The sequence below is a fragment of the Eubalaena glacialis genome, chromosome 15, assembly GCF_028564815.1.
Source record: "Eubalaena glacialis isolate mEubGla1 chromosome 15, mEubGla1.1.hap2.+ XY, whole genome shotgun sequence".
Lineage (NCBI taxonomy): Eukaryota > Metazoa > Chordata > Mammalia > Artiodactyla > Balaenidae > Eubalaena > Eubalaena glacialis.
The window spans coordinates 73,552,187-73,580,099 of record NC_083730.1 but is presented as its reverse complement, the minus strand read 5'-3'; the positions used below and the strand labels follow the sequence as shown (position 1 = coordinate 73,580,099).

At 40.9% G+C, this 27,913-nt stretch overlaps 1 protein-coding gene across 13 annotated transcripts in view; it reads right to left on the bottom strand.

Annotated features, from left to right (window-relative positions):
* Positions 1-27,913, bottom strand: part of SFI1 (SFI1 centrin binding protein) — an 83,143-nt gene that overhangs the window by 28,939 nt on the left and 26,291 nt on the right. For 12 of the 13 annotated variants that reach the window (XR_009697355.1, XM_061169614.1, XM_061169613.1 and 9 more), the window contains exons 5-12: positions 23,677-23,787; positions 19,588-19,682; positions 15,951-16,068; positions 14,811-14,913; positions 5,800-5,956; positions 3,909-4,070; positions 2,078-2,148; positions 956-1,048 (exon numbers count right to left, since the gene is read on the bottom strand). Coding sequence is in view for 12 of the 13 variants with exons in the window: in XM_061169614.1 (XP_061025597.1) it covers positions 956-1,048; positions 2,078-2,148; positions 3,909-4,070; positions 5,800-5,956; positions 14,811-14,913; positions 15,951-16,068; positions 19,588-19,682; positions 23,677-23,787 (910 nt within the window). In the remaining variant the exon portion in view is untranslated. Of the gene's footprint in view, positions 1-955; positions 1,049-2,077; positions 2,149-3,908; positions 4,071-5,799; positions 5,957-14,810; positions 14,914-15,950; positions 16,069-17,054; positions 17,077-19,587; positions 19,683-23,676; positions 23,788-27,913 lie in introns of those variants that run through there. The other variant, XM_061169623.1, reaches the window with a different exon arrangement.

Sequence of the window (27,913 nt, the reverse complement as noted above, 5' to 3'; positions counted from 1 at the left end):
TGGATAATGGTGATGGTTGCACAATAATGTGAATGTACTTAATGCCACTGAACTGTACACTTAAAAATGGTTAAGATGATAAATTCTGTGTATTTTACAATTAAAAAATAAACATGTTAAACAAAAGAAGTGGGGGTGGGGGTGGGGGTGGGGGGACTGTTATTGATTAATAAGAGTCTTAAGAGACATAACCAAATGTAGAGTGAGCCATCAATCCTTAATTGAATCCTGGTTTTAAAAAAACAGCTATAAAGACATTTTGGGGGCAACTGGGGAAATTTGAATATGGGTTGGGTATTGGTTAATATTAGAGCATTACTGTTCATTTTGTTAGGGATGATAATGATACTGTGGTTATGCAGGAAAATGTTCTTATTTTTGGGCAATGCATACTGAAATGTTTAGGTGTAAAGTGTCATAATGTCTGTAATTTACTTTGAAATGATTTGGGAAAAAAAAAGCAAATACTAACAATTGTTGAATTTAGATGGTAAAATAGAGGTTTATTACACTATTCTTTTTATTTTTCTGTATGCTTGAACATTTTCACAATTAGAATGTCCCTTTCTCCTACACCCAGAAACACAATCTACAGGTGGAGATAGAATGTTTGTTGCCCTCAGGTAAATTTAACCACTGAAGACAACAGACTCACAGTGCAAACATAACCAAAACCTCCTGGAATGCAAGACAAAGTGTATTCCCTAGGTCAAGGTTGGAATCCACAGTCCCTGACCTCTGATTCAACTATCAATTTTTTTAGCAAACAGATAAAAAAATGGGATTAAACAAGAGAAGAATAAGAGTTTCTCTAGCCTCTGGCATAGATTACTAAAGAAAATGGACACTAAGGTTTTGGAGTCTAAAGGTCTGAACAAACCTCTAAGCACAAAGGTTAAAAGAAAAAGAGAATGGCCATCAGAAGAGGTGGCTTGATACAGAAGAGGACTCTCACCGTGACATCATGTTGCTGGTGAGCAAGATTCCTTCTTATTCGTTGGAGATGGGCACGGGCCACATTGTCTTTTAGGGCTCTAAAGCAAAAATGCTGTGAAAAGAAGAATGGACACAAATCAGTGATGTGTCTGTAACAATAAGAGCAATGCCCAAGAGGGTGGCAAGAAGCTCAGTAGTAGCTGTTCATAGCTGCTCCCATGTCCCAGAGAGTGTTTCTCTGTTTTGAGATTCAATTGAGAGCCTGATACAAGCCAGCCTGCACAGTAGACACTTAATAAATAGCTGTGGGACCACTCCCTGCCATCCACAGATACTGCACAGGAACAAACACACCCGCACCTCTGACCAGGAGAGGTCCCTGTGACCCAGATGGAAACACCAGACAAAGGTCAAAACATCAACTCTGCCTCTCAGAAAAGAGACAGACTTTCAGCCTATGGTGGGGTTTTTTTTTTTATTTGTTTTTACCATGTGGGGTCAATGTGTATGCTTACACAATTATAAATGCAGTTTTGTAAGAGTAAAATAGAAGGGAGAGAAGGAATTTTGAGAGAAGGTGACTGGGGGGTGGGGGTGGGGGTGGGGTAGAGGCAGGACATGCTGGCCTGGCTCCAGCTCTGTCAAAAATGCCTCACGTATGACTAAGCAAAGCTCATTCCCCCACAGCCTGGCTTCAGTTTTCTGAGACAGACGTGAAGCAACTAGGGCTTTTCATATCGTGCTCTGTGGACCCCCAGAGGCTCCTGAAAGTGTTCGGAGGCCACGTTGTGTGGTGAGGGTGGGGAGGAGCAGCCGGTAGAACAGACACTACTCCCCAGACCTAGCTTTGTCCACAGCATCTCTACTTTGATTGATTTCGAAGACTAGGTTTCCACCACTTAAAAAGGGGGTCTGCCATGTAGAACACCCCAGGACTACATCACTTCTAAGGCTCCTTTGCAGCCCCAAAACCCTCTGACCCCACACCATCACCATCTCTGATCCAAAATGAAAATAGGGACGTGACAATGAAGGGGGCTTCATGATGGAAGCCATCCACACAACCAGATGCACTTAAGGAGCATGACGTGGGCCAGGTCCCCCAGGAGTGGCTGCCTGAGCGAGGCTGTAGCGCCCTTACCAGCAAGCCTCGCCTGTGGTGCTCTTCTGCCACCTGCCGCCGCACAGCTGCCTCCACGCACAGCAGCAGGTCTACCAGAGTTAAGGCTTCTTGTCTCAACAAGGTCCCACCCCAGCCCAGAGCGATCCTAGTGACCCATCTGAAGGGTCCCGGCTGCAGGAGATGATGGGCATGCCAGGTGGGCTGGTGTCCGCCTCTGTCTCCCCCTGACAACCCAGGGAAGAAAGGACTAAGGGGAACCATGTGAGTTACTTATCTGCCTTTCTCCCCTCTCATGCCCATTTCATGAGAGGCAAAAATAGTTGAGATAAACTGCCACCAGTTTGAGTAAACATTTCAAAATCTAACCAGAACCTGCTCCGAGTTCTCCTGCGTTCTGTTTTGGCATCACAATCCAGTCAGAAGTTTGTGCTAAAAACCTTGGAGTTATTTTCAAACCTTTTCTCCTCCCACCCCCTCCATCTTCTCGGCTGCCAAGTCCATCTGCTGCCCCCCTAGGTCTCCCCGGTTCTGTCCCCACCCCCAGCACAGTGCAGTACACTTGACTTGGTCCCCCTGTGCCAGCTTCGCTGCTACCATCGAGCTTTAGCCTTTCTAAAGTACAGATCTGCTGCATCACTTCTCTTCTCAAAAACCTGCAGAGGATCCCCAGCGCCACTGGGATTAAGCCCAAATTCCTGACCACTGCACACAAGGGCCCTACAAGCCGGTCCCCAGCCTGCATCTACCTGCCCTCCATACCCCACAACTCACTGCAGACCCTGGTCATCACCCCTGGCTGCTCTTCCTCACCTACACCTGCGCAAATGCCACTCCTTACACCTGAACCGCCCTTCCCGACCTCCCTGTTGGGAGAACATGTCATCCCCCAAGGCTTAAATTCAGCTCAAACATCACCTCCTCGGCTAGATCTCCACAGTAGCCCTAGCAGGACTTGATACAAACTTTTATGATAGCACTTATCATGCCACATTACAAAGACTGGTTTTCATGTCTACTTTCCCCACTAGACAATGAGCTACTGTTAGTCTCTAAGTTTCCCTGTATTCCAGAATTTAGGCAGGAGTTTAAAACAAAGCAAGAGTTCAGTGAACAAATAAAAGTGTGGGTGAACACCCAAGGCGGTCCAAATCCCACACCTGGGCACAATTTGCAGCAGGGGCAGTGATTAAGAAGGTGCACTGGAGTCAAAAGCCTGGCCCTGCCAATGAGTTTGAAAATCACTTAGCAACCCCCAACCTGTTTCCTCATCTGTAAAATGGAGACGGTGAGACCTACTCCACAGGGTTGCTATGAGGATTAACGAGATAATGCAAAATGTCTGCACACAGTAAACAGCTCAATGAATGGAAGCTAGGATCATAATGACAGGGCCACCAAGGACAGATGGCTTTCTGAAAAAGCAATGAAATGAAACAAATCTGAAACAGAAATGAAATGAAGCAGAAATGGCTGTGGCTATTTCTACCATCTAATGGGTAGAAAAAAGCAATGAAATGATAACAAAATCAGGGCAGCCGCAATGCCTCTGAGGGGGAGGAAAGGGAATGTAGTCAGGGAGGAGCAGACTGGTGTGTGAGCAATGTTCTATTTTTTTGAGTTGTGTCATTTTACCATTATTCTTTAGACTATAAATGTTTGTTATATGCACTCTTTTGTATGAATATTCCCAAAATGAAACAAAAAATTTTAAAAAGAAGTCAACAGAGATCAGAACTGTCTTAAACTGCTGGGTAACTACTTCCCATGTATCTCCTGACTCCTGTCTTACAGGCTGGTGAGCTCTTGCTGTTCTTGCTGTACAGACAGGGCTGGGTGGTGCAAAGGATACAGTGTTTCCAGTGAATAAAGGCCCTCCGCAGCACCATCCTCCTGGCCAGCCCCTCTACCCGCTCGTGGTGGACGTACAAGCTCTCCCTCCGCTTCCAGGCCCACCGCCAATCACAGAAGTGTGTCTGGAGCACAATGATGCAGTGGAATCCCTCAGCCGTCTCTGCAACAGAGAAAATAGCTTAAGCGCTGCCCCCTCAAGGTTGGGCGATGAGCTGGAAGCACCTTTAAGACAGGATGAAACCCACTACTGGCAGGCAGCAGGGCTTCAAGGCTGCTCCCACAAAGAACGTTAGAATAAAAGGTGTTTTTTTTTTTTTTTTTTGGCCGTGCCATGCAGCATGTGGGATCTTAGTTCCCCCACCAGGGATCAAACCCATGCCCCCTGCACTGGAAGCGCGAGTCTTAACCACTGGACTGCCAGGGAAGTCCCAGAATAAAAGGTTTTTAAACACAGGAGGAATCCCTTAGCTATCAGTATATCTCTTCTCTCCCAGGAAAGAGAAAAGGGTTCTATCAAAGGGCTGAGACCCCTAGTTAGTTACTGAGGAGCAGTAATGGCTACTGCTGCTTTCAGAGAAGACTCCATTTCACTTTTGCCTCTTTATCAATGTTTCCCGGATGGGATTTCAGGGTCTGAGTCAATGACACACAACTTGGTCAACATGCTGTCAAAGGCTTTTGTGAGCTTTCAGCCAGGCTGCTACAGGCTGCCAGCTCCATCTCCTTTTAAGACTAATTAGCTAATGGCCTGATGAGCGTAAGTCCAGCAAGTGGAAGGGTACTGGTCCTGGAATGAGAATGCCGTAACTGGAGGCATGTTAGTCGGCAGCTCATCATTAAATAGCTTCATGCCTTCAACTTCCAGGCTTGGCAACCAGACAGGTGGTCCCCCATCACTATTTTCACAGGGACACATTCCCTCTCCCAAGAGACAGTGTAGGCAGCCTAGGAGATCCCACAGGGAGGCCTAGGGTAAGCAGGAGAGCCTAACCCTGTGGCCAGCACAGTGTTCAACTCACTTCTGTGTGGGCTCAAGAAACTGAAGTACAAAAAGTATCTACGATCATGACCTATTTATCATTACTTCTGACCTCTCTCGGGGAAACAAAACCATGAGAATAGTGTTCAAAAACTCAATATCATAAATCACATGCATCTGCATAACTGAGGACAAACAACCCAAGTATCTATTAATACAAGAATGGCTAGGGACTTCCCTGGCAATCCAGTGGTTAGGACTCTGCGCTTCCACTGCAGTGGGCATGGGTTCGATCCCTGGTCGGGGAACTAAGATCCTGCAAGATGCACAGCAAGGCCAAAAAAAAAAAAAAAAAAAGAATTGCTAAGTAGATTAAGGTAAGCCCCTCTCCTGTAAAATACAATCATTTAAAAAATAACATTTATTAAGAACACTTAAAGACACAGGAAAGTATTGATTAGTTGTGTGAAAAAAAAAAAAAAGCAAGATACAGCCTAGATGGGAGAGGAGTCTGGGGGAGAATGGATACATGTATATGTATGGCTGAGTCTCTCTGCTGTGCACCTGAAACTATCACAACATTATTAATCAGATATACTCCAATATAAAATTAAAAGTGAAAAAAAAGATACAAAATTGTATGTATCATACTAATCATAATAATCACAGTATTTATAGCATAATTAAAATCCTATTGAATTAAATATTGATTAAAAAAGCAGAAGGAAATATCTTAACTGTGAATTGAGGATGATTTATCTTCCTCCTCAATCTCCTTTTTGAAAATCTGTGGTGTAACATGGTTATATCTCCCCTTAATAAGTTACCACCCTATTGGCGGTAACAGGCAACAGGAGAGTGGGCACTGTGACCAACCCTCTGTCCCTGGAGCCCAGGACTTCCTGCTCACCTTTCCGCTGCCTCTTCTCTCTGCGCACCTGCAGGTATTCCAGCCAGGCCCTCAGGGCTCTCCACTGTTGCCAGTGCTGATGGTGTTTCACTGCGGAGACCATCTTCCGCCTCTCCCTCCAGACATGCAGAAGTTGTTCCTGCCACCGTGACCAAGCCTGAAAACCAGAGAAAAGACAACAGTCAATGGAGGCAGGAAAACAGAGGTGAAGTACTGGTGAGGGAAAAGAGAAACACACACACTGGAAAGGCTAAAAAGGAGGGGAAATTCCCAAGGAGAATCATAAGTGATGGGAAAATGGTGTGAAAAGATCTTTAAGAAGGGCATTCTCTGCTTCCAGAAAGTAATTTTTTTTCTGGATTAAGAAGGAAAAAAGGGGCTTCCCTGGTGGCGCAGTGGTTGAGAATCTGCCTGCCAATGCAGGGGACACGGGTTCAAGCCCTGGTCTGGGAGGATCCCATATGCCGTGGAGCAACTAGGCCCGTGAGCCACAATTACTGAGCCTGCGCGTCTGGAGCCTGTGCTCCGCAACGGGAGAGGCTGCGATGGTGAGAGGCCCGCGCACCGCGATGAGGAGTGGCCCCCACTTGCCGCGGCTAGAGAAGGCCCTCGCACAGAAGCGAAGACCCAACACAGCCATAAATAAAAATAAATAAATAAATAATTAAAAAAAAAAAAAAAGAAGGAAAAAAAAGGACTAATAAAATCAATGCATATATAAGAAGTAGGGACAATCCAAGGGGTGATATAATTAATTCAGATCGGGGATAGGAGAGGAGGGTCTGCCTTTTCTTTCAAAGTGGGAGGAAGCCTATGGTCAAGAGGCCCTTTCTCAGGGACATTAGTGGACCTATAGAAACTGAGGGTCTACAAAAGGATTCCCTTAAGATTATCCATAAATGCGCACCCTTGGGAAAGTCTTCGTGCACACTCAGCAAAACACATGCCCTACTTTGAAGGTGACTGTCATAGATGACTTGATACCTTCTCTTATACCTTATACCTTTTAAAACCTGTAACACCTCTTCCCCTTTCCTTCCTCTCAGCTGAATACCATTTTTCCTATTTCACCAAGAAAATAAAAGCAATCAAAAAATTTTCTCAAGCTCCCACACGCCCCCCACCTGCCAGCAGGCTCTGCCTTCTCTCCTGTTCCTCTGGATAAACTGTCCACTCTCCCATCACAGGTTACCCCTGCCATGCATACAGCCCATCTTCTCTCACCTTCTCAAGTTTATCACTCTGGCAATTCCCCCCACTCCCTTCTGCATCATCAGTTTCCACTCTCTGCTAGATTTTTAAAATCAGCATTTCAGTGTGTTGTTACTTCTCCCTTAGGGGAGGTGTCAACCAAAAGCAATGGGTGACCTTTGATTGGACCCTGCAACTGACACTAAAAGAGCAACAATATACAGCTGCAATACGAACTGTATTCTAGATATTACTATATCAACATTACATTTCTTAGATATGACAGTGATATTGTGGTTATATAGGAGAACATCCTTATTTTTAGGAGATATGAGCTTAAGTATTTAGGGTAAACTTTATGTCTGCAACTTTGAAGCAACTCAGAAAATGTAAAAAATATACTGATACACTTGAGAGAAAGCAAATGTGGAAATATGTTAAGGCTGGGTTAAACTAGTGAAGAGAACCCAGTATCCACCTTTTCTGTGATTTGGTATTTGTCAAAATTAAAAAGTTGGGGATGAAAGATTATTGTCACACAAATACTTCCTGAAGGGAATAAATCAGTGATCCTCAAACCAACCACCAAACACCCCTCTCTAGACCACTTGGCCACCCAGCTAACACCCAAGTGCTTTCCCTTCCAAACTCTTCAAAAGGGCTCTCTACCTTTCTCATTTCTCTTCTAAGCTGGTTTTCTTGAATCCTCTCCCCATCGGGTTCACTGAAACTGCTCTTATCAAGGGCATCAATGACCTCACGTGGCTCAATCCGAAGGCCAAATCTCAGTCCTCACCTGCCCTGGCCTGCCAGAAGCATGTGACACAGCTCATCACACCCGCCTCCACCTGGCTTCCAGTATACCTTGGCCTCTCCTCTGTTCCCGCCGCTGATTCCCATCTCTTCAGCGGACAGGCTCAGTTCCACTAGCTATACCCACTCCCTTTGTGCTTTCACCTAGTCTCATGGCTCTAAATGTCATCTGCATGCTGAGGACTCCCAACTTTACAGCTCAGGTCTGGACTCATCCTCAAGACTCCACACATATATCCAGCTGCCTCCCTGACACCCCCTCGTGGACATTTGGAAGGCCCATCAGGCTGAAGATACGGAGCTCAGAATGGAGCTCCTCCTAATCTTTCCCCACAAACCTGCCTCTCCCTCCAACACCCCCATTTCAGTAAAAAGCAACTCCATTGTTCCAATTACTTAGGCCAAAAACCTGGGAGTCCTCTTAGACTTTTTCTCTGACACTTCACATCTTACCTATCCACCAGCAAATCCTGTCGGCAATACCTTCAAAACATACCCAGAGTCCAAAACCATCTTCCTATCATCCTTGTCCAGAATCTCTCCTGGAACTTTGTAATTGCTTCCTAACTGTCCTCCCTGCCTTTATCCTTGATTTTCTGAGGTCTGTTCTTAACACAACAGCCAGAATTGTCCTTTCTCATTTGTTGTGGTTATGTCACTAAAATCTCTCCACCTTATATGACAATTTCCCTCCCTGCCTTTTTTCTCTTCACGCTACCAATTTGTTAGAGAAACCAGGTCATGTATGCTATAAACTGTCCCACGTTTTAGATTTGTCCGATTGTCTCCTCCAGATGTCTTTAACTTGTCCCTCTGATCCCTGTATTTCCCATGAACTGATAGTCAGATTCATGTTAGGCGTGGCGGGAGTCATATTCAAATTTTAGACAAGAACATGTCTCAAGTGCTGCTGGGTACTTCCTGTTACATCACATCGTGGTTGGCTGCCATAGTTTTAGCAATGCCAAGACTGTTCAGTGGCTTCAGATGGCATTAATATGATCCCTCCCTTATATTTCCCTGTTGTCTTTCCCCTGGGTGATTGCTGCCTAGATCCATTTTCTCACTGGAGTGGCAATTTTCTAATTCTAATACTCCTGCGTTTATTAACTGAAATTCTATAAAGAAGCCTTACTCTCTCATTAACCCTCTCGTTTTTCAAAGATTAGTTTGTATAGGAAAGGCAGGATAAATGCTTGACTTTGGCCTTCATTAATTTCCAAAGAATTGAATTAATGCTCTAACAACCCAAAATTGTGACCAATGAGCTCCTTTTTTTTTCTCATTATGAATGCATGAATTTTTACATATTTGATATGTTTTCAATCCACAGCAGTCATTATTCTTTTCAATGCTCAAATTGTTCTATCTTAAGCCTATGGGAGTCCTTCTGACACAACCCCATTAACCTCTGTTCATTTCCTCATACTCCTACACACTATCTCCTAGGCTTATGATGTCTATTTCCTGCTCTATACCTGGAATCAGCCATTTCTCCAAAAAGCCTCAGTTCCCTTTAGTGGGAAATAGAAGAGACCACAACTTGGGCACTGGGGATGCTAGAAGCAGTGCCAGTAATAAAGCATTTAAGTCTTTTCAGTAAATAGAGTTAGAAATTCACTATTTTAGGGAAAAAAATCATGAGTCCATACTGATATTGACATTTCCAATTTCAGATAACAGGGCTTTTGTTTAATTTCTGATTTTGTACCTGTAATCTTTCCTTTTACACCGAAAATCATGCTTCCTAATGACACAGCCATAGTTATTTGCTTTATCTTACAATGTAGCTGTAACAGATTCAACACAACAATCCAAACCTGCTACTTACAATAAGACCACTGAATGCAATTTTAGATCTCTTAGTAGTTCTTTGTGTCCTTAGAACACATCCCACTTGGGATGAACAGCCAAAATATTGTATTTTAAAGTAATTCTTTTCTCTTTGTAGTCATTGCTACAAACTTGATATAAGTTTGTTTCAGCGTGTTCTAAAATCCTAGGGATTGGTTCGTTTCCTTTTTGATTAATTTTTTGTTTTTAATTATATCAAATATTTACATGGTTCCAAAGATAAACCTATGTAACAAAGTAAATACACAGAAGTACTTTGTTCTCTCCCTTCCCCCATAGGTAACCACTTTTCCTTAGTTTTTGGTTTATTTTTCCATTGTTTCTTCTTGAAAATATAACACACACACACACACACACACACAAACACAGACACACAGACACACACACACACTCTCCCTCTCTCTCATATCTCTCTCTCCCTTCCTTCCTCAAAAGGCAGCACACGATGAACCAGAGGGAGCCTATTAAGAGCGGGGGTGTGATCACATCACTCCTCCTCTCAAAGCCAGTAGCTTCCCCCTCCCCTGGAAAAAGAGCCAAAGCCTTTGTGGGCACAGCCTGCAGAGCCTTACTATTACATCTGCCTCCTTGTCACCTCATGGCCTAATCTTTCCTACTCTCCCTCTCACGCCCATCAATATATCACGAGCTACATCAAGCTCACGGGCGGGGTGACTTAACATCACAAACATGACAATATTCCCCAATCTAATGTAAAAAGTCAGTGTACTATAATAAAAAATCCTAGTAGACTTTGTTGTGGAACTTGACGAGTTGATCCTAAAATTAATAAGAGTAAACAACAACTGCCAAGACAATTTTTAAAAAGAACAAGAATAAAGAAGATCTCTTTCCATATGAAAACTTAAGAGCTATATATACAGTAAGATCAGGAGTAGTAATGAACAGTTAGCATTTACTGAGGATTTCCATACTCAAAGCATTGCTCTAAGCATATTACATGTATCACCACACTTAATCCTCAACAATCCTATGAGGTCGGTACCATTATTATTTACTTACAGATAAGAAATCTAAGGTGGGGGGGGTGGTGGGATGAATTGGGAGACTGGGATTGACATATATACACTAATATATATAAAATAAATAACTAATGAGAACCTGCTGTATAAAAAAAATAAAATTAAATAATAAAAAATAAAATGCAATAAAAAATAAAAACCAAAATGCAATATTAAAAAAAAAAGAAGTCTAAGGTACAGGGAGATTAGGTAACTCATTAAAAAAGGCACAAAGCTAATAGGTAATGGCAGCAGAATTTTCACCTGGGCAGTCTGACTAGAGAACCTGTGTTCTTTCCTACCTGCTTCATTAAATCATAATCAAAACAGTGTGTACTGGCTCAGAGATAGACAAATAGACCAATGGAATACAGAGCCCAGAATAGACCCATGAACAAATGGGACCTTGCTCTATAATGGAGGCGGACTAATAGTCAGTATAAAAAAGATAAAGGATGAACTAACCAGTAAACAGTGCTGCAGAAATTATCCATAAGGAAAATGACAAACTAAGACCCTGTTACACACAATTTATAAAATTAAACCCAAGATGGATTAAAGACCAAACCATAAGATACAAGAATTAGGTACACTGAAAATAATAACACTTGTATGAAAAAAAAAAGCACCATAAACAAAGCAAAAAAACAAGCTATGGACTAGAAGAAAATACTTGCAATGTACCTAATAGTCAAAAGATTAGTAAGCAGAATCTACGACAATGTCCACAGAGCAGAAAAAGCCAAATAACCCAACAGAAAAAAAGGAGTGAGGGATAGTAACAAGCTGAAAAACAGAAACTCAAATGGCAAACAAGCATCTGAAAAGATGCTGGGCTTCACTAGGAATCAGCGAAATGTAAATTAAAGCAACAAGGAATTACCACTTCAGACCTATCAAACTAGTGAAAATGACCAAGTCTGACAATGCGAAGTGCTGATGAGGCCAAAAGAAATGGGAACCGAAATTTTAGCACATAAACTGGCACAGCACTGGAGCAAATGGGTGATGCTTGATAAGGATGACGAGATGATACCCAAAGAAGTTTCACTTCCAGGAACAAGAGAAACTCAGACTCTTGCACAGGGATCTGTGTTTAAGAGTGCTGTCTGCCACATTGTTTGTAATTGTAAAAAACGTAATCAGAAGGAATCAACAGTTCAGCAGCACTGAGCAGGTAAACTGAGCCTTATTCAATACAAAGGCATATTATAGGTAGTTAACAGATCTCTATGTATCAACATGGATAAACCTCAAAAATACACTGTTGCATTAAAAAAAAGCAAGCTGCAAAGTAAATGTACAGTATTCATAAGTTTCCTAACAACACAAAGTCAGAACATTTATTCTTTATGTATATGTATGCACACATTTTTACAAGTGCAAAAGAACACAAGAAAATGAGGACTTCAGTATCAGGGTACAGGTTATCTCTAAGGAGGAAAGGTGGCAGAAGGAAGGAAGGGGAGGGCTTGAACTGTGAATTTAATTACATTAAATTACATTAAATTCTGGGGCAAGTATGGAAAATGCTAACACCTTTTAAACCTGTATGTTGGGTACTTGGATATCTGTTAGTATTTTTAATAAATGTTTTATATTTAATGTTTTTATTTTGAAGTACATAATTTAATTTTTTAAAATTTCACATATCTCATGACGTCTGCCCTGCCTAGTTCAGAGATGCTGTGAGGATTAAGAGAAATGACTTAAATTTAAGTTCTTGGTAAATCATATGGTACTTATCAGACAAGGATTTTATTTATAATCTGCACTATAAAATTTGCCTTAGAGTCTCATATAGTGTGGTCCGTATCAGTGTTATCTTGATTGCTCACGTTTTTCATTGGATTTGATTCTGAATGACTCTCGGCTGTCTTCTAAGTTAAATCCAACCTCAAACCACAAAAACCTGCTATCACTAAAAATATTCATTCAAATCTGTTGTTGCAAGCTTTGAAGGCAACAGTCAAAAAAGGAATTCTAAAAGTGTTCTGAGCAATAGCGGCACCAGTAGAATGAGTTTACAGGCTCTCAAAGTGACTATCTGAAAGGAACGAGCGCTCACATAGCTGGAGTCCATCAGCGACAGAAAACCAGCCTCATTATGTTCCTATGCTTCTGGCATTTTCACATTCATAGTTCCCTCTCCCTCCTGAGAGCACAAGTCTACTGAGGACAAGGCAGCATGATAGTTAAAAGAACGGCTCTGCACTTTTCAGGCTGCCTCGGTTCAAATACTGGCTCTGACCTTTGCTAAGTGCATGACCCTCATTCGAGTTATTTAACCTATAATAATACGGGATTTAAAAAATAATTTTGGGGCTTCCCTGGTGGCGCAGTGGCTAAGAATCTGCCTGCCAACGCAGGGGACACAGGTTCGAGCCCTGGTCTGGGAAGATCCCACATGCCGCAGAGCGACTAAGCCCGTGAGCCACAACTACTGAGCCTGCGCGTCTGGAGCCTGTGCTCCGCAACAGGAGAGGCCGCGACGGTGAGAGGCCCGCGCACCGCGATGAAGAGTGGCCCCCGCTCGCCGCAACTGGAGAAAGCCCTCGCACAGAAAAGAAGCCCCAACACAGCCAAAAATAAATATAAATAAATTTATTTTAAAAAAAATAATAATAATTTTGAAAATTGAGATAACACATGTAAAGCACCTAGTCCAGCACCTAGGACAGTAAGACCACAATAAATACTATTACTGCTCCTGCTGTTCTTGTTACCTTTATTATCACTGGCAAGAACTATGTCTATTTCCTTGCTACTGCTTCAGAAGACCTTATGAGTTCAGAGGTCGGCAAATTCTTTTCTTAAAGGGTCAGATAATAATTTTTTTAGGCTTTGCAGGCCACATGGTCTCTGTTGCAACTACTCAACTTCACCGTTGTAGCCTGAAAGCAGCTTAGACAATACATAAATGAACAGGTGTAACTGCGTCCCAATAAAACTTTATTTACAACAACAATCAGCTGGCCAAATCTGATCCGTGGGCAAGTTTGCTGACCCCAATCTATGCTGTTTGCATATGATCTCCATATACTGCATATTCTTGCATGGATGATACAAAATGTTGTCAGATTAAAAAGCTATTACTCCTACAGGGACTTCCCTGGTGGTGCAGTGGTTAAGAATCCGCCTGCCAATGCAGGGGACACAGGTTCGAGCCCTGGTCCGGGAAGATCCCACATGTCACGGAGCAACTAAGCCCATGTGCCACAGCTACCGAGCCTGAGCTCTAGAGCCCACGAGCCACAACTACTGAGCCCACGTGCCACAACTACTGAAGCCTGCATGCCTAGAGCCTGTGCTCTGCAACAAGAGAAGCCACCGCAATGAGAAGCCCTCTCACCGCAACGAAGAGTAGCTCCTGCTCGCCGCAACTAGAGAAAGCCCGTGCGCAAAAACGAAGACCCAACGCAGCCAAAAATAAATTAATAAATAAATGGAAAAAAGAAGTTATTACTCCTACAATATAGTAACACGCACTTCTTTTCCTCCTCCTCCCTGTTCTATTCTCTATGACTGACTTGGCAGCCCTATAAGTACCCAGGAGACACTAAAAAGTGACAGAAATTCAGAAAGCTTATCAAAGGCCATAAAAAAGCTTCACCACAGCATACGTTTGGTACAGATGTTAAGCCTTTATAACTGACCAAAAGCTAGTGGCTTTCCCAAAAGGAACTCTAAGAAATAAGCAAAATTATATGAAAAAGCCAGGTTTTCTTTTCAGTCTTAGTTTCTTTTCTGCCCTCGTTTTCTAATTTGCTGTAGGAAAAGAGTAACGAGGAAATAAAGAATATACTGCTGTTTCTTTAAACATATTTATAATTAATTCATAAATCCCGTTCCGGCTCCACAATTAACAGGAGCTCTCTAAAGATCACTAGCAATCACATGTAGCATATTCCTTCCAGCGGCCTCTGTCTGTTGAAGAGTCCAGCCTTCCAAGTTGCCTCCCACTCCCCCCTTCCATCCCTTGAGCTGCAGGGACGGCCCAGCAGAGAGGCAGCAGCATGACGGTCAGCTTTCTGCTTGGGAGTCCGACCCCACCTGCCCAAGCTCCCATTGTGGGTATGGTGCCTGACGACGTGGACAGAGGACACCAAAGCCCGAGTCTGCTGGACTCACCTGCAGCTGGAGGCTCCAGGCCCTGTGCTTCACAGCCGAGGCATGGAGGGCACGGCCCAGGCGGACCTGTCCCAGTTGCCGTCTCCACGTGCTCCACCACACCCTGTCAGAGAGCAAATCGAAGATGCGACCAGTCAGAGCAAGGCCAGCCAGAAAAGAGAAGGGCAGTGAGGGCTGGGCCTCAGACCCTGAGCTCAAGTCCCTCTCCCTAAACAGCCAAGAAACAGTTCTAGAGCTGCCAGTTAAGGGTTGGAAACGGATGGTTCCTAAGGCCAGATCCAGCCTTAGACACTACAGACACGCTCTGGAACTGAGCTTTGAAGACACTGCCATTTGGGACACCAGAGGACCACTGGGAACAATGCACAGTGGAATCAGTCCCATTACAAAGCAGCTCACTGCTACACACACCCGGCTTTCAGAGTGGACTAACTCACCCTCCAATGTGTGGACAATGCTGCTGAGATGCAGTGCAAGGCAGCAGTTAAGAGCATGAGCTTTGGCATCAGAGAGATGGGTGGGTGAGCCCTAGTTCTGCTAATTACAACTTATATAGTAAGTCTCAGAAAGGTTGAGTAACTTGCTTGAGCTCATATATCTTAATCTGTGCAATAACAGTACTTATTTTATAGTTTATGGTAAGGATTAAATGAAACACTTTACATTAAAAAATTAACACACACAGAAACTTAACACAGGGTTTACTAGTAAGTACTCAATTAGTGTTACTTATGATTTGGTGAAAACCTGATCTTAATGTTGAGCAAGTTATCAATAAATATTTATTAGGTATCAATTATGTTCAAAACATTGTTTTTTGTTTTTTGGGGTTTTTTAAAATATTTATTTATTTGGCTGATTGGGTCTTAATTGCGGCGCGCGGGCTTCTGTCTAGTTGTGGCGCGCGGGCTCCAGAGCGTGTGGTCTTAGTTGCCCCGCGGAATGCGGGATCTTAGTTCCCCAACCAGGGATCAAACCCACGTCCCCTGCATTGGAAGGCAGATTCTTAACCACTGGACTACCAGGGAAATCCCCAAAACTTTGTTTTAAGGTGGGTTTTTATGCTGGTTTTCCAGTAGCATAAAGCAAAGCTGAGGTAAAATGAACACTGCTATCTGTAGGGCAATGGAGCACACTCACCACAAAATACTCCGCTGTCTAAACTCCAGGGCGGTGGTCTGCATCCGAAGTTTGGTCCTACGAAAAACCACGTAGATCAACCAGGACTTCCAGGCCTGTCGCATCTTTTGTTTTGCATCTAGATGCACCAAAGAGATTTTCAAAAAGGGGCTGGGGGAGATGGATCACTCTGGGTTAAGACAAAAGTTCAAAAGCTCTGACTCATCCCTCCTTTGAATATCTAAATTCCTCCAGTCTTCTAGTGCCCTCTGCTGGAAAACTTGTGAAGCTCTACAAAATTAATAAGGATGCAGGATGTGAAGAATGGTTATATAAGTGATAACATTTACAAAACTTTTAAAGGAAAATCAATGTACTGCACTGTTCAGAAATCTTTTATTTTAAAAGTCTTTTTTTTTTTTTAGAGTTATATTCTGCAATATTTACACATGAAATAACACAGGAAGCAGAGAAGTGAATGTGGATATGGATATAACAAGACTAGTGTGAGTCAGTAATTATTGGAAGCTGGATGATGGGTACACGGAAGTTCATTATTCTATCTTTCCATTTTGTAGATATTTTTAAATTTCCATAATATAAAGTTAAAGAAGAAGTCATGTTATAAAATTTGCTGTTTGAAACAATAATTGTAAAGTAGAATAAGCAAGACAAAAGGAAAGGATACTATCTGTATCTGTTTGTATCTGTTTGAGAAACAGAATAAGAAGGACCAGTAATGATCCTGGAGGAAAGAGAATTTACTAAATATGGGAGGCACAAAAGTCCATAGGTCTCCCTTTGTGGTAAATTCCATTTTCATTATGAAAGTCATCACTGATGAAATAAGTTTCTTTTCTTTTTAGAACACAAAGGAGAAAATAGAATTATGTAAAACATTTTCAGGACATTCTCCAAAATGTGGTCAGGATGACTAGAGCTATACTTTATATTTCATAGCTGTTGACAAGTCGAGTCAAAATATGAAAAAGAATTTAACATGTAGCTTCTTTGGGCCCACCTCAGACCTCAGGAATCAGCACATCTCGGGCAATAAGGACTAGTATGGTGCTGTAGCTTAGAGTTTAGGCTCCTGAGTAAGATAAGCTGGGCCTGAGTACTGACCTTGTCACTGAGCTAAGTAACCTCACACGAGTTCCTCATCTGCAAAATGGTGCTTCCCTTCAAGGTATGTTTGCAAAGAGTAAACGAGATTATCTATGAAAAGAAGAAAATAAATGCAAGGAGATAAAAGAAGAGGTACTTATAATACTCTGGGGAAACAGATGAGGCTTAATCTCAGGCATTGGCAAAGAAAAGATGAGTGCAAGGGACACCTCAGGGAGGCATGTTTTAACAGAAGATAACTAAATGCTGTTACGACGAAGCCATTCGTAAGTAAGGTTTCTTGCTTAGCTAGGAAAAGTAGGAAGAGCAGGTCTAAACGGGGAGCAGTGGACAAGCTGTACTGGGGACTTGCTGAGTTTGAGGTGCCTGCAGGGCATTCATGTGAAATGGCTATGAGAAACAGCAGGCTGCATTATCATTTTGAAAGTTAGTGCCTTTTTTCCCTTAGGCTCCCCACATGGGTTTCTGGGTTCAACTCGAGGAATCAGACACTGACCAGAGCTAAACTGGCCACAAGATCACTAAGGGGCAACCTGGACAAAGAAGATCAGAAGTAAGCACTGCAACGTGACACATGGCAGCAAGACAGACAACAGTCCCAAGTGCTGCGAGAGAAACACAGCCAGAACACTGCACCAGCAGGGCAGGAACAGCCAGTTCACACAAATCATGCTTAAGTGACTGGTAGGTGCCAAAACCATGCCATATAGAGAAAACCATAGGGATATGATCACACAGGAGTTCCTGCTCAGAGATCACACATCCTGGAAAACAGGAAAGGGAATCGAACAAGTCTTCCCTTTGACTTGGAGTTATTCTCTCTCAGAGACAATGTACTCATCCTTCACAAAAGCTTCTGAGCTTTTGTGATGGCAAAAGTAAATCTGGGCTCTCAGTAAACTAGGAAAAGTGGGGATCTTCCTCAACTTGATAAAGAATATCTACAGAAAGCCTATATCATACTTAATGGTGAGAAACTCAAAAGCTTTTCCACTAATCAAGTATAAGGCAAGGATGACCCCTCTCACTCCCTTTCAACATCATATTAGAAGTTCTAGCTAATGCAACAAGACAAAAGCAATAAAAGGTATACATATTGGGAAGGAAGAAATAAAACTGTCTTTGTTTGCAAATGACATGACTGTCTATGTAAAGAAACCAAAAAGAACTGACAAAAAACTCCTGGAACTAATAAGCAATTCATAGCAAGGCTGCAGGATGCAAGGTTAATATACAAAAGTCAACTGATTTCCTATATACCAGCAATGAACAAGTGGAATTTGAAATTAAAAATACACCACCATTTACAGTAGCACTCAAAAAATGAAATATTTAGGTATAAATCTAACAAAACATATATAAAATCTGTGTGAGGAAACTACAAAACTGTGATGAAAGACATAAAAGAAGAACTAAATAAACGGGGAGAGAGTCCATGTTCAGGATAGGAAGACTCAATATGTCAAGATGTCAGTTCTTCTCAACCTGATTCATAGAGTCAATGCAATCCCAACCAAAATCCCAGCAAGTTATCCTGTGGATATCACAAACTGATTATAACGTTTATATGGAGGCAAAAGACCTGGAATACCCAACACAATATTAAAGAAGAAGGCTGGAGGACTGACACTACCTGAGTTGAAGAATTACTATAAAGCTACAGTAACCAAAACAGTGTGATATTGACAAAAGAAGTGACAAATAGATCAGTGGAACACAGCAGAGAGCCTGGCAACAGACCCACATAAATATAGTCAACTTATCTTTGACAAAGGAGCAAAGGCAATACAATGGAGCAAAGATAGTCTTTTTAACAAATGGTATAGGAACAACTGGACATCCACATGCAAAAAAGGATCTAGACACAGACCTTACACCCTTCATAAAAATTAACTCAAAATGGATCACAGACCTAAATGTAAAACACAAAACTATAAAACTTCTAGATGATAACGTAAGAGAAAACCTAGATGACCCTGGGTATAGTGATGACTTTTTAGATACAACACCAACGGGCACCATCCATGAAAGAAAAAATTGATAAGCTGGACTTCATTAAAATTAAAAACTTCTGCTCTGCAAAAGACAATGTCAAGAGAATGAGAAGACAAGCCACAGAGTGGAAGAAAATATTTGCAAAAGACACATCTGACAAAGGATTATTATCCAAAATATACAAAGAACTCTTAAAACTCAACAAGAAAACAAACGATCCAATTAAAAATGGGCAAAAGAACTTAATAGACACCTCACCAAAGAAAATACACCCTAATGTAAACTATGGACTTTGAGTGATTATGATGTGTCAGTGTAAGTTCACCAGCTGTAACAAATGTACCACACTGATGGGGGATGCTGATAATGGGAGAGGCTATGTATGTGTTGGGGAGGGGGTGTATGGGCAATTGCTACCTTCCCCTCAACTTTGCTGTGAACCTAAAACTGCCCTTAAAAAATAAAATCTTAATAAAGGAAAAAAAAGACAAATAAACGGAGGCATTTTCTTTAGACGTGTACTTCCTTTTCTCACCATGATCCTCGGCTCTCAGGTACCTGTTCCTCATCTCCTGCTGCTGATGCATGTAGGTCTTCCAGGTCTGGAACATCAGGTTGTACAAGTAATATCTGAGGAGCCAAAAAAGCAAATGGTGTTTCTTTAAAACAAAACAACTCCTAATCCGACATACCCAGTCCGTTCTGTACTTAGGAGAAATTAACAGGAACACTTCTGACACAAAAAAGCCAATCTATATCCTAAGCTAAAATTGGAGTGTCATTCTCCACACCTTATATTATTACCAAGGAAGAAAGGTGTGAATTATCCTAGAATAACTTCACCTTCAGCACCCACAAAGCTGTGGCATTTGGAATGACAGTCATATCTTAATCATCCACACCATGTAAAACATAACCTCTCCTTTGCACTAAAACACAGTCAATGTTCTCCTTTGTCTTTTCTGTCTCAATACATACATTATGCACATTAAGACTGTCAGTCCCAGGGCTTCCCTGGTGGCACAGTGGTTAAGAATCCACCTGCCAATGCAGGGGACACGGGTTCGAGCCCTGGTCCGGGAAGATCCCACATGCCGCAGAGCAACTAAGCCCGTGCGCCACAACTACTGAGCCTGTTCTCTAGAGCCCGCGAGCCACAACTACTGAAGCCCACGCTCCGCAACAAGAGAAGCCACCGCAATGAGAAGCCTGCGCACCGCAAGGAAGAGTAGCCCCTCCTCGCTGCAACTAGAGAAAGCCACGCACAGCAAAGAAGAAAAAGCAACCCCCCCCAAAAAAAAAAGACTGTCAGTCCCTCCATATCTTCACTATCCCATTTCCTAAAACGTGATTTCATACTCTGCCAGCTTCATAGAACGATTCAACAATGTCTATATTTATGGATATCTGAAATATCCATAAATCAGAAACCCTGCCCCGAAGAGCTTAAAGACATGATTATAATGAGTGAATACCATTTGAAAAAGACACAATGTATAAGACATACTAAGTTTTTACTTTAAAAAAGGTATAAAAATATGTATGTGATGTAATTCCCAATTTTTACGTTTTCTTCCACTTATCCTTGGGAATACAAATGTCAAAGATTAAGAGTTTCTTCTCTCTATTGCTAAAAAAATAAATAAATAAAATTTTAAAGTTTTTTCTATTTCCATTTTCTTAATGTTCTATATTGGGCATATATTTTCTCCCAATCAATACAAATTAAAACAACTTTATTATTTTAAAACACAGAATTAGAAATTATATAGAAGTGAGAGTCAGTGAGAAAAACCTATTCAAATCATTAGCATGATCATTACATAATGATTACTTGAATTAGAGGGGTATCTCTGTGTATATGTGCTCACATGCACACAGTATTGTGTGCTTGGGCTTAATTTAGGACTTTGATCTTGCTTACTCTAAAAAGAATTTGAAGAAATACAGAAAATAATCCAAAACTCTTCTCGTTGCAAGGATGGTCCAACCTCCACAAACTCAATCAGTGTGATACCTCACATAATAGAATGAAAGAAAAGAATCATATGATCATCAGTATCTCAATATAATAAAGGCCACATATGATGAGCCCACAGGTAACATCATACTCAATGGAGAAAGGCTGAAAGCTTTTCCTCTAAGATCAGGAACAGGACAAGGGTGCTCACTCTCACCACTCCTACTTAACATAGTACTGGGAGTCCTAGCCAGAGCAATTGGGAAACAAAAAAAAAAGAAAGAAAAGGCATTGGAATTGGAAAGGAAGAAGTAAAACTGTCTCTATTTGCAGATGCCATGATTTTACATACAGAAACTCTTAGAGACTCAACCAAAAAATTGTTAGATCTAATCAATGAACTCAGTAAAATCATAGGATATAAAATTAACGTAAGAAACTAAGTAGCAATTCTATACAATAACAACAAATTATCTGAAAAAGAAATAAATCAATCTCATTTACAATAGCATCAAAAATAACAAAAAGCTTAGGAATAAATTTAACCAAGGAGGTGAAAGGTCTCTACTCTGAAAACTACAAGACATTGATGAAAGAAATCAAAGAAGACAAATAAATGGAAATGTATTCCATGTTCATGAATTGGAAAAATATTGTTAAAATGTTAGTACTACCAAAAGCCATCTATAGATTCAATGCAATCCCTATCAAGATTCCAATGGCATGTTTACAAAAGTAGAAAAAACAATCCTAAAATTTATGTGGAACCACAAAAGACCCCAAATAGTCAAAGCAATCCAGAGAAAGAACAAAGCAGGAGGCATCACACTTCCTGTTTTCAAGCTATAGTATATTATGGTACTGGCATAAAAACAAACAGACTAATGGAATAGAGTTGAGAGCCCCAAAATTAAACCAAGTATATACCGTCATCTAATATTTGACAAGGGAGCCAAGAATATTCAATGGAAAAAAGACAGTCTCTTTAATAAATGGTGCTGGGAAAACTGGATATTCACATGTAAAAGAATGAAACTAGATTCATATCTAACACCACTCATTAACCAGAAATGGATTAAAGACTTAAATGCAAGACCTGAAACCATGAAATTCCTAGAAGAAAATATAGGAAAAAAGCTCCTTCACATAAGTCTTAGCAATGATTTTTTGGATATGACACCTAAAGCACAAGCAACAAAATAAAAAATAAACAAGTGGGACTACAGCAAACCAAAAGGCTTATGCACAGCAAAAGACACAGCCAACAAAGTGAAAAAGACAACCTACAAAATGGGAAAAAAATATTTGCAACCCATATAGCTGATAAGGGATTAATATCCAAAATATATGAAGAACTCATATAACTCAATAGCAAAAAAAAGAATAATCCAATTTAAAGGTGGACAAAGGACCTAAACAGACATTTTTCCAAAGGAGATATACAAATGGTCAACAAGTACATGAAAAAATGCTCAACACTACTAGTCATTAGGAAAATATAAATCAAAATCACAATGAGATCAAAATCACCACACACCTGTTAAAATGGCCATCATCAAAAAGACAAGATAGAATTATAATGTGCACCTAAATTTATATAATGTTATAAACCAATTTTACCTCAATTAAAAAAAGGAAAAGTAGGAAATTAGGTCTCCAAAAAATAAGACATAAAAAAGAAAAAAAAAAGACAAGAGATAACACACACTGGTGAGGATATAGAGAAAAGGGAACCTTGTGGACTGTTGGTAGGATTGTAACTTGGTATAGCCACCAAGGAAAACAGTATGCAGGATCTTTAAAAAATTAAAAATAGAACTACCAGACAATCCAGCAATCCCACTTCTGGGAATATATCCAAAGGAAACAAAAACACTAACTTGAAAAGATATCTGCACCACCATGTTCACAGCAGCATTATCTACAATAGCCACGACAGGGAAACAACCTAAGTGTCCAAAGGTGGATGAATGGGTAAAGTTGTGGTATCTATATACAATGGAATTTACTCAGCCATTAAAAAATGAGGAAACCCCGTAAAAACATATACATTAAAAAAAAGAGGAAACCCTGCCATTTGCGACAACATGGATGGACCTTGAGGGCATTAGGCTAAGTGAAATATGTCAGACAGAGAAAGACAAATACTATATGATCTCACTTATATGTGGAATCTTAAAAAAAAAAAAAAAACTCAGAAAAAGATCAGATTTGTGGTTACCAGAGGCCAGGTGGGTTGGGGGCGGCAGTCAAAAGGTACAAACTTCCAGTTATGAGACAAAGAAGTTCTAGGGATGTAATGTACAACATGATGACTAGTTACCACTGCTGTATGATATATATGAAAGTTGTTAAGACAGTAAGTAAATCCTAAATTTCTCATTACAAGGAGAAAATTTTTTTCTTTTTTTTTCCTTTTCTTTTTATTGTATCTATATGAGATGATAAACATTAACTAAACTTATTGTGGTAATCATTTCATAATATGTAAGTCAAACCTTTATTCTGTACACCTAAAACTCATACAGTAATTAATATATGTCAATTATATCTCAATAAAACCAGAAAAAAAACTTCTATCCTTTTGACCAGAAACATGCCAACAAGTAATTATTTGATAACGTGTATCAGTAAAATTAAAAGTAACGTAACATGAAATCCTACCTATAGTGACAGTCAGCTCGAACACGGAGTTTCCACTCTCGATGGGAAACCCACCACTCTTCTTTCCATTCTTCAAAGACCTTCTGCAGAATTCTTTGCTCATAGTAAAACCTAGGGCAATGAAAAAAAAATCAGAGAGACATAACTGACAATGTTGGAGCTGGTATCTACTCCCAAATCACCGTTTCATATGGCCATTGCTTTCTCATAGAAAAGTGTGCTTCATTATTTGATAACACCAAAATAGATTAAAAATAGACATATTTAACTTTTTCAGATCAAAACGTTAGAACTACTTAAACTAGAAATGAGGCTAAAAAATTTTATACTCTAGATCTTACCAATTAAAGAGGTGAAAGTAAAAAAATCTGACTTTTCAAATACCATAAGTGAGTTGAGAATTAACATTCTCAATTTTTTTCATTCACCAGACTAAAAAATATATTTGATTAGTAAAAGATAGCAGCTAGACTTCTCATTTACATACCCAGGAGATTAAAAGTTATAAAATAAGCAAATGCCTAATGGTATTCCTAGGACTTAACAGAATATATTAGTTTAACTGAAATCAGACTAGGGGAGTTATAACAAGAGCAAAAGAGAAGAGAAAATAAGAAGGGAAAAAGCTATTAAGAAAGAAAGCAGCAGGGCAGTGAGATTGTGCTGATGCTAACAGGCATGGTCAAGAAGACTGGTAACTCAGGAACTCTGGCCTGTCAGTCACTCCAAATTTCTTTTCATGGTTCTGTAGGTTACTAACATGTCCTTCATCCTCACCCACTCACGGGTTTTAAAAAACTGGCTGGTAAAACTATACATAGAGAAATTCACCTCCCAATGTTTATTGCAGCATTATTTACAACAGCCAAGACATGGGACTTCCTGGTGGTCCAGTGGGTAGGGCTCCATGCTCCCAATGCGGGGGCCTAGGTTTGATCCCTGGTTGAGGAATTAGATTCCACATGCTGCAACTAAAAGCCTGCATGCCCCAACTAAGAAGCCTGCATGCCACAACAAAGATCCAGCACGCCGCAACTAAGACCCTTCGCAGCCTAAATAAATAAATAAATATTTTAAAAAACAAAAAAAACAATAGCCAAGACATGGAAGCAACCTAAATGTCCATCGACAGATGAATGGATTAAGAAGATGTGGTACATAAATATACAATGGAATATAACTCAGCCATAAAAAAGAATGAAAAAATGCCATTTGTAGCAACATGGATGGACCTGGAGATTACCATACTAAGTGAAGTAAGTCAGACAAAGAAAGACAAATAGCATATGATATCACTTATATGCAGAATCTAAAAAAAAAAAAAAAAAAAGACACAAATGAACTTATCTACAAACAGAAACAGACTCAGAGACTTAGAGAATGAACTTATGGTTACCAGGGGGGAAGGCTGGGGGAGAAGAACAGACTGGGAATTTGGGATTGACTGCTATATTTAAAATAGATAACCAGGGCTTCCCTGGTGGCGCAGTGGTTAAGAATCCGCCTGCCAACGGAGGGGCATGGGTTCAAGCCCTGGTCCAGGAAGATCCCACATGTCGCGGAGCAACTTAGCCCATGTGCCACAACTACTGAAGCCCACACACCTAGAGCCCGTGCTCCACAAGAGAAGCCACCTCAATGAGAAGCCCGCGCACTGAAACAAAGAGTAGCCCCCGCTCACCGCAACTAGAGAAAGCCCGCGCACAGCAACGAAGACCCAACACAGCCAAAAATAAATAAAATAAAATAAATAAATAAAGATAAGAATTTAAATTAATTAATTAAATAGATAACCAGCAAGGACCTACTGTATAGCACAGGGAACTCTGCTCAATATTCTGTAATAACCTAAATGGGAAAAGAATTTGAAAAAGAATGGAAAAAAATAAAAATAAAAGAAATTCACCTCACTGTTGTTCATAGTAATAAATAAAAAGAGAAAATCACCATAAGTACCCATCAAAAGGGGACAGCTTAAATTCAATCAATGCTACTCAGTAATTTTTTAATGAATAGAGTAGAGCAAAAGAAACTGAAATGGAAGCTGCTCCAGAAAAATTGCTGGATGAAAAAATAAAGCTACCTTGTGGTAGGTATGATATGTTTTTTAACCTTTTTAAAATTTATTTTTTTATTTATTATTTTTTATTACTATTTTTTTGGGCCATGCTGCAGCACGTGGGGTTTTAGTTCCCTGACCAGGGATTGAACCCCCGCCCCCTACAGGGGAAGCGTGAAGTCTTAACCACTGGATCACCAGTGAAATCCCCTAAACTCTTTTTTTTTTTAATTTATTTTATTTATATACTTTTGGCTGCTTTGGTTGTTTGTTGCTACGCACGGGGTTTCTCTAGTTGCAGCAAGCGGGGGCACTCTTCATTGCAGTGTGTGGGCTTCTCATTGCAGTGACTTCTCTTGTTTCGGAGCTCGGGCTCTAGGCACATGGGCTTCAGTACTTGTGGCACACGGGCTCAGTAGTTGTGCCTTGTGGGCTCTAGAGCGCAGGCTCAGTAGTTATGGCGCATGGGCTTAGTTGCTCCACGGCACGTGGGATCTTCCCGGACTAGGGCTCGAACCCGTGTCCCCTGCACTGGCAGGCGGATTCTTAACCACTGCGCCACCAGGGAAGCCCCTAAACTCTTTTTTAAAGCTAATTTTTTTTTTTGTATTTCCAGGACTCATATGTTGGAATTAATATAATATACACCAAATATATATGTATAAAATGTATGCACACACCAACATATTTGTATGTATACATAAAAACATATCTATCTATATGCATACATGTATGTGTACATATATCAGTTACTATATTATACAAATTAAAAGCCTGAAAAGATCTCCAAAATACTAAACTGTTACCAGTGGTCTGTCTCAGGGAGGGATTGTTATTACCAGGAGACTAGTATTTCCTGTATTACACATTTCTTTAGTTTGAAAAAATTTTTGAGCAACAGCTTTGTTCATAATTTTTAAAATTTTTAATGGAAAAGAACCACACTCATTTGCACATTTACTTCCTTCTACCATCTACTATCTATCCATCTACTTCCTTCCTTTCCCAAAACCTCACTAAAATAACAGCAAATACTTTCAAAAGGTGTAAGCCCACAGAGAAAGAGAACAGGAGCAACAATGTTAGGCAAGAGATGCCAACAAATTTTAGATGACAGAAAGCAGGCAGGCGAATGGCAACTGAATCAACAGGTGAAAGAAGGCAGAGAACTAAGTGTCGGTGGGAGGAGAGTCAAGAGGCAAGTGGCTGGTGGCATGAACCCCAGAAAGGCATGGGAACAAGAGGCCATCAGGAAAGGGGGAGCCCTGGGTGGAAATGAAAACACAGGATTGTTTGGAAGCCTGTGCGTAAGAAGCAGTTAGGCCCTTGGATCCCATTATTCACCCAGGCAGAGACTCAGGCTTATCTCTGGAGAGGCTGAACCTGAGGGGCACTGGACTCTCCAACACCAGGCAGAGCTCGGGAGACAGTCCTAAACTGAGAGTCTACATACGGAACAGTGAGACCCACATTCCCTCTCCTCTGCTTGCCGCCAAGCTTATAACCACCACCCCCCACCTCCGCCCCACTCTACCCCAGAAGGAGTTTGGAGGACTCCTCTCCTCTGGGGAAAACTGATCAACCTAAGGGAAAAGGCCTTCGATACTGACAGATGGAGTTCCCCCAATGAAACTATCTGGTCTCTGCCTCAAAAGCCTAAAGGGAAACCCTCAGCTTACAAGTCCCTATGCATACATTGAATGGGTATATAAGCTTCTAATATTAACTCTTAAATGTGAGCAGACAATAAAAGGATCTCTTGACATTTGAGGGAAGACTACAACATGAGACAGTGAACAAAAGCACACAGAAGAAAGGAGCTTAGAAGAAACAGAGCAGACAAAAACCTTAGAAATAAATCATTACATTAACCTCAAAAAAATTATGAGCCTCCAGGATATTATTCTTTTAAAAAAAGGAATATTCAGAGGACAAAAAAGAGCTCTTGGAAATTAAAACTATGATGGCAGAAATGAAAAAGAAAAGATCCATAGATAGGTAAACAAAAAGGTGACTGGCCTATAGGCCACAGTAAGGACTCTGGCTTTTACTGTAAGCAGGATGGGAAGCTGCCCGAGGTCTGAGCCGAAGAGTGACGTGACTGGATTACTCAAGACTGCCTGTGTGAAGAGACTGACTAAGGACAAGGCTGGGAGCAGGAGACCAATGAGGAGGCTC